Here is an 8,569-nt window from a genome sequence, read left to right as displayed (position 1 = left end):
TTTAAATTTTCCTGGCTATCATTGTGTGAGGTGGTAAAGGATTGGTTAAGAGCATTTTCCGCTCACGATTTGTGGAAATAAGTGGACATATATAACAACATATATACACGTATGGGTGCTTTTATTTGCATATGCTTATTCATGTGAGGACATGCATACATGTCAGTACCTACTCAGAGGTGTTTCTAATTTAGGGAATGAGCATTTGCATATTTCTTTACTTTTTAATGCATGTATGAGCTTGAATTACATTCTTTGTTTGAATTCTTATTAGTTTGATATGCATCTGCCTGAGGAAGTTAGCAGTCTATTGAAGAGCAAGGCAAAGAAAGAAATATGAATAATTAGGAATGACAGGGACTGCATTAGGCAATGTGCCATAGGGTGAGAGGAGAGGGTAAACAATCCATCACAGGGCCTGTTGAAGGAGAGGTGTTCAGCAGAGTTGGAACTTCATCTACAAATGAGGTATGATGATACAGAGAGGGAAAAGGAAATTCCACTTATAAAATGTATTTTTTTGAAAGTGGTTAAAGCAATGACCCATCTCAGGAATCCAAACAGTAGTTCTGGAAGGCTAAGACTCAAGCAGAAATAGAATAGAAATAGGTTAAGCAGTAAAGATTGTCTGGGACCAGATGGTGTAGGGGTTTCTATGACAAATAAAGGTGTGGCCTTCATTTTAAAGCAGCAGAAAATCAGATGGCTTTACGGGAAGATACCACAGCCACATTATCAGATTGCAAATTAGAAATAACACTATGGGATCTGTACAGAGGAAGGATTGGAAGGCAGACTGGCAGCAGGGGAGCCGTTCAGGAGCATGCAAACAAAAGCCTCAACAAACGCCAAAGCACAGTTAACGTAAAAAATAATTGGATACAGAAGAAAAATTTAAGATGAGACAATGGGGCTTACTGAATAATTGAAAGTTACTCGTTTGCTATAAGAATACAGCTTTCCAATAAAAAAAAAAAATAAGTATTACAAGTAAGGCCGAAGTCATCTTTGATTTCTGTCTCTCATCAATGTTTCTATGTCTCTATCCCTCTCCCTTCCTCTCTATCTAAAAAACAAATAAAAACATTTTTTAAAGTGACAAAAAGCAGATAACTTTTTATCATTCTAAATCTTGCAGTCAAGTATGATGTTAATTTTATTCATAGATAGCCTTTATCAGGTTGAGGAAATTCCTCTTTTTTTTGTAAAGAGTTTTTATCATGAGACTTTTATTTTGGGAAATTGGTGAGTAGTAATGCCATCTCCTGACTCAGGAAACCAAGACGTATTTCTTTTTTTTCCTTCCATCATTTTTGTAATTTTCCCACTACTGCTTCCTAACTGAGGAAGCTGGAAGAGGTTTTAAAATGCATTTGTTAAGATCTGTTTTGGATTATTTTAATTTAAAATACATAGAATATCCATATGGAGATTTCTAGGGTGAAATGAATATAGACTAATCTGGGATATATATTCATGATACATCCTTTTATGGAATTGATTTGAAGTCATGAGAGTAGATAGACCACTAAGTAAAAAGAAAAGCCAAGTAAATATCTCTCAAAAATATCAATGTAATGTATAAATCGGATGGGACACATCAGGGTGAATTAAGAAGTTAAATTCTGAGAGGTAGAATTTAAAAGAAAAGGAGAAAGCGGATTCACAAAAATTAAAGCTCATTGAGAAATAAACCAGTTTAGGAAAATGACTTGATTTAGTAATAAAGGGTTAATTGGTAAACTTGTGAGAACTGTTCAAGTGAACTGAAATGTGAGTGTGTTTAGGTAGCACAGAAGTCAGATGGCCTGGGATTGGGAGGAGTAGAAGCAGTGTTCATAGGAGTGTAAACCCTCTGCCAGGTGTTTGCTATTAAGGCAGGAAGCAGAGAAAGGCTCTTTTAGAAAGATCATGCAAACATGTCTTAAGATTAAGTAAATCTTTCTAATCAGTTCTCAGGTTCCAGAGTTCAAAGAGAGATCCTGAACGATGTCAACATTCCTCATCCAGGCAGCCCCCAACAGCAGCATTTCAATGACCCCCACCTTCCTGCTGGTGGGCATGCCAGGCCTGTCAGCTGTACCCTCCTGGTGGACAGCACCCCTCATCACCATCTACCTTCTCTCTGTTCTGGGCAACAGTACTATCCTCTGGATCATTGCCATGGAGCCCACGTTACACCGTCCAATGTACTTCTTCCTCTTCCTGCTTAGTGTATCTGATGTTGGCTTGGCCACAGCCCTGATGCCCACCCTGTTGGGTCTTGCCCTTGCTGATGCTCATGCTGTCCCTGCCTCAGCCTGCCTCCTGCAGATGTTCTTTGTCCACGTCTTTTCTGTCATGGAGTCCTCTGTTTTACTCGCCATGGCCTTTGATCGGGCACTGGCCATCTGCCGCCCTCTCCACTACCCAGCACTTCTCACCAATGATGTTGTTAGGAAGATTGGCCTCACCATTGTTTTCCGATGCATGGGTCTCCATCTGCCCTTGCCATTTCTCCTGGCCCACATGCCCTACTGCCACCCACAGGTTCTGACTCATTCGTATTGCTTGCACCCAGATATAGCCCGATTGGCCTGTCCAGGAGCTTGGGGTGCAGTCTACAGCTTCTTTGTGGTCCTGTCAGCCATGGGATTAGACCCACTGCTTATTTTCTGCTCCTATGGCCTAATTGGCAGGGTATTGCAGGGTTTGGGATCAAGTGAGGATCGTTGGAAGGCTGGTCAAACCTGTGCCGCCCACCTCTCTGCTGTGCTTCTCTTCTATGTGCCCATGATCCTCCTGGCACTCATTGACCGTCTTAGGATGCCAATCCCTCAGCCTGCCCATACTCTTCTCTCCTATGTCCACTTCCTGCTTCCTCCATTGATCAACCCTGTTCTCTATAGTGTCAAGATGAAGGAGATTAGAGAGAAAATCCTTAAGAGGTTGCAGCCCAGAAAAGTAGGTTGTGCTCAGTGAGAAAAATGTCCCTCCACATATAGGGACTCAGGACTACAAGATACAGAGGTTTCCATGACTGAGAACTCAGTTCATTATGCATGAAATGGCCATTCAGGTACACACAAGCACATGCACATGGATAGATATGCCTGTTCCAAATGTGTGCCTGTGTATATTAATGAAACCTTATGAACCCCAGAGAATGGCAGTGGTCTAACTACCTTACACTACAAATGAATGGCATTAAAAGGGCCAGAATCTAGGTCTTGTCACAACTGTCCAAATATGTTGGTTATTCTTTTGTTTTTGTTAATTTCTACACTACATCTTTTCCTAATAACTGAGGAAATTGAAGGAGTTAAGCAGTTACATGGAAAAGAAAAAAAGAAGACAGAAACATTCTACTCAACTGGATAGTGTTGGGCCTTCATTAAAAGTAGAGATTCTGACGTATCCATAGGAATTGGATGAAAGAGGACACAAGTAAGTATCTCAATTAGGCTATTCATGTCAAGGGATATGCTACATAACTCTGATCAGGCCAGGAAAAAGAAGAGCCTTCACTGAGTTCAAAATGTTGGTATTTCTGATTAAAATTTCAAATGATTCAGAAGAAATTAGAAAAAGTAAAAATTATTTTAAATTGCCATCTAAATGTAACCATGATTACATTTTAGTGAACACTAATAAATGTAAAGTTTATATAAATGGAATCTTACACATGGTAGATGAAGTCGTTGGTCTTAGTGGTAGTATTATATATCCACACCCACGTTGGGGATCAGAGTGTGCAGATTATACTTACTTTCACTTTTATTTTGAGCTTGGACACATGACTTTCTCTGCTCAACATTGTCTCTATGACTTGTTTTTGTCAGTAGGATGTTAGTGGATATGATAAGAGCAGAGGCCCAAGTGGGATTTTCACAATGGGGTTTCTTCCTTTGCTATGAGTAATGTTGAGCTCAGGTAGTAGTGCCCTTCTACTTGGTCCCCAAAACAAGATACATGGGGCAAACCTATACCCTGGAGCCAATCCTAGCTGACTAGAGACCGGAAGCAGAGCCATCAAGTCAAAGCAGCCTACATCAAAAGGATGTCTGTCAATCTGATGATCAGCAAGCATTACAATAAATTCTGTAGTTGTAAGCAACTAAGATTTGTGGTTGTTTGCAACAAAAAGGAACTAACACTATAACTACAGTTTTTTTCTATAAATATGGTTAATTCCTAATGATTTTTTCTTTGTTATTACAATTATTAATATCTCTATATATAAAAGCCTAAGCAACTGGCTGATAGGCCAGTAGCAATGACTCACACTGACCACTAAGGGGCAGACGCTCAAAAAAGGAGCTGCTGAGCTGTGGTCACTTGGCAGCAGCAGTTCTTGGGTGACGCACCCAGAACCAGAGAGGTGGGAGACTGATTCTGGAGTGCGTCACCAAGAACCGCTCTCTCGCAATTTGAGACCCCTCGGGGGATACCGGAGAGCCACTTTCAGCCCAATCCCCACAGTCCAGGCCAAGCGACCCCACCAGTGTATGAATCCATGCACCAGGCCTCTAGTACATATATAAGGGGCTTGCTTTGTAGCACGAAAGTTGAATAACATTCTACATGTCTTTCTTTATCTTGCTTTTCTTATGGTAGAAATCCCTCAAAGTAAATAAGTATGGATTCATTCAAGGACTACATAATATCCCATGACATGGATGGACTGCATTTAACTCAACTATTTCCTCATAATGGGTACTGGAGTTGTCTTCAGTATTATGGCACTCTAAACAATGCTGTAATAAACATTCTTATGCAGCTGTCCATGTGCACTTATGCTTTTATTTCTATAAGACTGATATTCAGGTCATCACTGCTGGTTTCAAAGGGTTATACATTTTTTTTTATTTCAATGAGTATTAGTAGATCCATTTCCCCAAAAGTTAGATTAATTTATATTTCTTCCCTACATGGAAGTGTGCCTTTTCCCTACATACCCACCAAAATTCACTGTTACCACTATTCTTAAATTTTCATCAATTTTATTAGTGAAAATTATCACATTTACCTTTATGTTGAACTTTCCCAATAGTAAAAAATGAGTGTCTTTCACATGTCTATTGATTATTTTGTCCCCTTTATCAGTAGCTTTATCCATGTTTCTACTTTGTTGTTTATATGTGAAATATAAATTTGCAAGAGATCTTAGTTTTATGTCTTTACCAATAAAATGTTTATCTTTGGCCTTGTTTAGGCAATTAAATTGCAAACAAATATAGGTAGTTTTATATAATCAAACCCACTTTTATTTTTTTTATAATTTTGTTGTTTTATAATTTGCTTCTAAAAATGTATCTTTGAGTCCTTTGTTTTACATACACTCTTTTATGCTTTTCTTCTAAAGTTGTTTAAATAGTTTTAATTTTAGATTTTTCTGTGTCAGAAGTCTAAACTTATATTAATCAAAATCAATGTGTACTAGTGGCAAAACCATCTATTAAATACATTCTCTTTTTCTCACTGAAATAAAATACTATGTGTGAATGCCATTTCTTACAATATGTGTGTCTGTCTGTTTGTGTACATTGCTTTACAGATCTTTTAATGTGTCATATATATGATCACTTATCACTGAGCTATTACAGTAGCCACATGGTATGATTTTTTAATATGTGGTATAGTGATCCTTCTCTCACAAAACAAATAAGAGCTTTGGAATACTAAGAGAAACCTCATTGTTTTTATAGATTAAATCTAAGAGAATCATCATTTGTTAATAAGTTTTTACATCCAGTAATATATGATTGATGTTTCACCTAGTAACAGCTTTTATACATTTTTAATAAAATTATGGGCTACCCCACTTTAGAGGGAAGATACCTGTCTCACAAAGGCCCCTTAAGGTCCCTGCCAATGTTAACTTCTTGGTAACAGGTACAGAGAGTGGGGAGTAGAGCCTAGATGACTTCTCTGACTCACACTTGTGATTTCTTCATATATCTATTGGCCATTTTTATGTCCTCTTTGCAGAAGTGTCCATTCAGATTCTTTGCCCATTTGTTTTAAACTGGGTGTTGAGTAGTAGAAGTTCTTTATATATTTTGAAAATTAACCCATTATCAAATGTGTCATTGGCAAATATGTTCTCCCATTCAGTGGGTTCCCTTTTCACTTTGTTGATTATTTCTTTTGCTGTGAAAAAGCTTTTTCGTGTGATGTAGTCCCATTTTGTTTATTTTCTCTTTTTTTCCTTTGCCCAAAGAGATAAATCTGCAAAATTATTGCTAGGAGAAATGCCTGAAATTTTGCTGCTTATGTTTTCCTCTAGGAATTTTATGGTTTCACAACTTACATTTAAGTCTTTAATTCATTTTGAGTTTATTCTTATGTATGATGTAAGTTGGTGGTCTAGTTTAATTTTTTTGCATGTATCTGTCCAATTTTCCCAACAGCGTTTATTGAAGATACTGTCTTTACTCCATTTTATGTTCTTGCCCCCTTTGTCAAACATTACTTGACTATAAAGGCATAGCTTTACTGATATTCATTTTAGGGTTTACTCTATAGTTTAAATATTTTGGAAGCATGCAAAAAATCAAGAGTTTTAAGGCGGGGGAATCCAATTAATTGAAGTGCTTTCTGTATATTATCAGAAAAGCCCAATGGCATATTAATAAAATTTCCAACATTAAATCTAGACTTTTAGAATTATATGCAGAATCTGAATTAATATTTTATTGAGGTACCATACAATTTGCAAATATAAATATTTGTTTATATACAGTGTCTCACTAAATATTTAAAATAAAACCATAATTTAGGTTTTATTAATATGAACTTATTGGAAGAAAACTAAGCAAATATCATATAATCAATAAGTTGCATAATTTTAACTATTGGAAGCATATCTAGGCATTTTGGGAACAATTACCCCATTCTATCAAAGCACTCATTCAGAAATTGCTTTATTTTTACTCTGAGACAACTAGTGATTAGATTTGCAGCTGCTTCTGAATTAAGACTTTAACAATAGCCTTTCTAATCTGCTTAGTCTTCACACTGTAGATGATAGGGTTGAGCACTGGGGGGATGAGCAGAAAGATATTAGCCATGGTGGTGTGGACAAATGGAGGTGCTGAATGTCCATAGCGATGAACAAGTGACAAGCTGATGAGAGGAATGTAGAAGATGGCAACAGCACTGATGTGGGATATGCAGGTGTTGAAGGCTTTCCACCTCCCCTCTGAGGAAGTAATGTTGAGGACAGATCGGATGATCAGGACATAGGAAAGCAAGATGCAAGGGCAGTCAAATCCTGTCGTGGAGAAGAGTGCAAACAGGCCAAGGATGCTGTTGATTCTGTTGTCTGTGCATGAGAGCTGAATGAGATCAACATGGTAGCAGTAAGAATGGGAAAGGACCACAGAACTGCAAAAGGACAACCTCCTGACAAAAAGCACAACGGGCAACATGACAGCAACATTCCTTATCAACATGCTCACCCCGATCTGGGCAATCCTGGCATTGGTGAGGATGATGGTGTATCTCAGTGGGTCACAGATGGCTACAAAACGATCAAAAGCCATGGCCAGCAGAACGCCAGACTCCATGAAAGTAAATGTATGGAGAAAGAACATCTGAGCAATGCAAGCATTTAAGTTGATCTCTCGAGCTTCAAACCAGAAGACACCAAGGGTAGTGGAAAGTGTGCAGATGGACAAGCTCAGGTCTGTGGCTGACAGCATAGAGAGAAAATAATACATGGTCTCATGGAGACTCTGCTCACGGAGGACCACAAAGAGGATCATGCTGTTCCCAGACAGGGCGATGACATATAGGAGACAAAAAGGGATGGAGATCCAGGCCTGGACTGCTCTCAAGCCTGGGATACCCGTCAGGAGGAAGGTCAGAAGCTGAGCACTGGTATTGTTGACCAACATAATGAGGGACTGAGAAGACAGGGATATTTGAATAATTGAACATGACATAATGAATATATAGCTTATCTCTTAGACTTAGAACATCATAGTGGTACTCTGAGACTCACTTGTTGAGAAAAGAGAATTCCCATATTATGCTACTTAAAATTTTCTTAAGTCTGTAATTCTTTTTGGGGAAATCAAACATCACAATTAAATCATCCCTGACTATAAAAGTCCCCAGTAGATTACCTAAACAATATGATGAAAAATCTGGTTTCCAGTATTTTTTTTTAAATAAATTATTAATCCTGTAATAAAGCACCAAAAAATCAAGTCACATTTATAATGTAGATATTATTAGATTTTTCCCGGGGTATGTCCAGAAAAATGCCAAAGACATCCCCAAGACACACATGTTTATATATGTGATAATAGAGTAGTCCAAAAGAACCTCCCTAAAAACAATAAGTATAGCTACATCCATAAATTTCTTTTTCTGGTTTAATTTTGCCCCCAAGAATCTTAAATATGAAATCCTTTAAGGATCTGCCACTTTTCCATTCTCAAGACATTTAAATAATTATATTTTCCATTTTCACAGTTTCATCTTTTACTTATTTAATAACAAAATAAAAAAAATTATCTGAAAGCTATCTCTGGTTTCCAGGTTTCTGAAGATAGAACTTTCTTCTGGACATTGTCATAGG

The 8,569-nt window shown here is 37.7% G+C and overlaps 2 protein-coding genes across 2 annotated transcripts; one reads left to right on the top strand and one right to left on the bottom strand.

Moving 5' to 3' along the window:
- Nucleotides 1–1,989: 1,989 nt before the first annotated feature.
- On the top strand, nt 1,990–2,961 carry LOC118664041 (olfactory receptor 51S1). Its single transcript, XM_036323945.1, has one exon. It carries the CDS (start codon nt 1,990–1,992, stop codon nt 2,959–2,961), a length of 972 nt encoding a protein of 323 aa, XP_036179838.1.
- Nucleotides 2,962–6,932: 3,971 nt separating this feature from the next.
- Nucleotides 6,933–7,880, bottom strand: LOC118662931 (olfactory receptor 51F2). Its single transcript, XM_036322015.1, has one exon. The coding sequence runs from the start codon at nt 7,878–7,880 to the stop codon at nt 6,933–6,935; it is 948 nt and encodes a 315-aa protein (XP_036177908.1).
- Between the last annotated feature and the right edge of the window lie 689 nt (nt 7,881–8,569).

The sequence above is a fragment of the Myotis myotis genome, unplaced genomic scaffold (assembly GCF_014108235.1).
Source record: "Myotis myotis isolate mMyoMyo1 unplaced genomic scaffold, mMyoMyo1.p scaffold_m19_p_10, whole genome shotgun sequence".
NCBI lineage: Eukaryota > Metazoa > Chordata > Mammalia > Chiroptera > Vespertilionidae > Myotis > Myotis myotis.
This window is presented reverse-complemented; position numbering and strand designations above follow the sequence as displayed.

Bases quoted from the DNA above. Each gene is read 5' to 3' on its own strand.
- LOC118664041 (XM_036323945.1), top strand. From the start codon at position 1,990: ATGTCAACATTCCTCATCCAGGCAGCCCCCAACAGCAGCATTTCAATG.
- LOC118662931 (XM_036322015.1), bottom strand. From the start codon at position 7,880: ATGTTGGTCAACAATACCAGTGCTCAGCTTCTGACCTTCCTCCTGACG.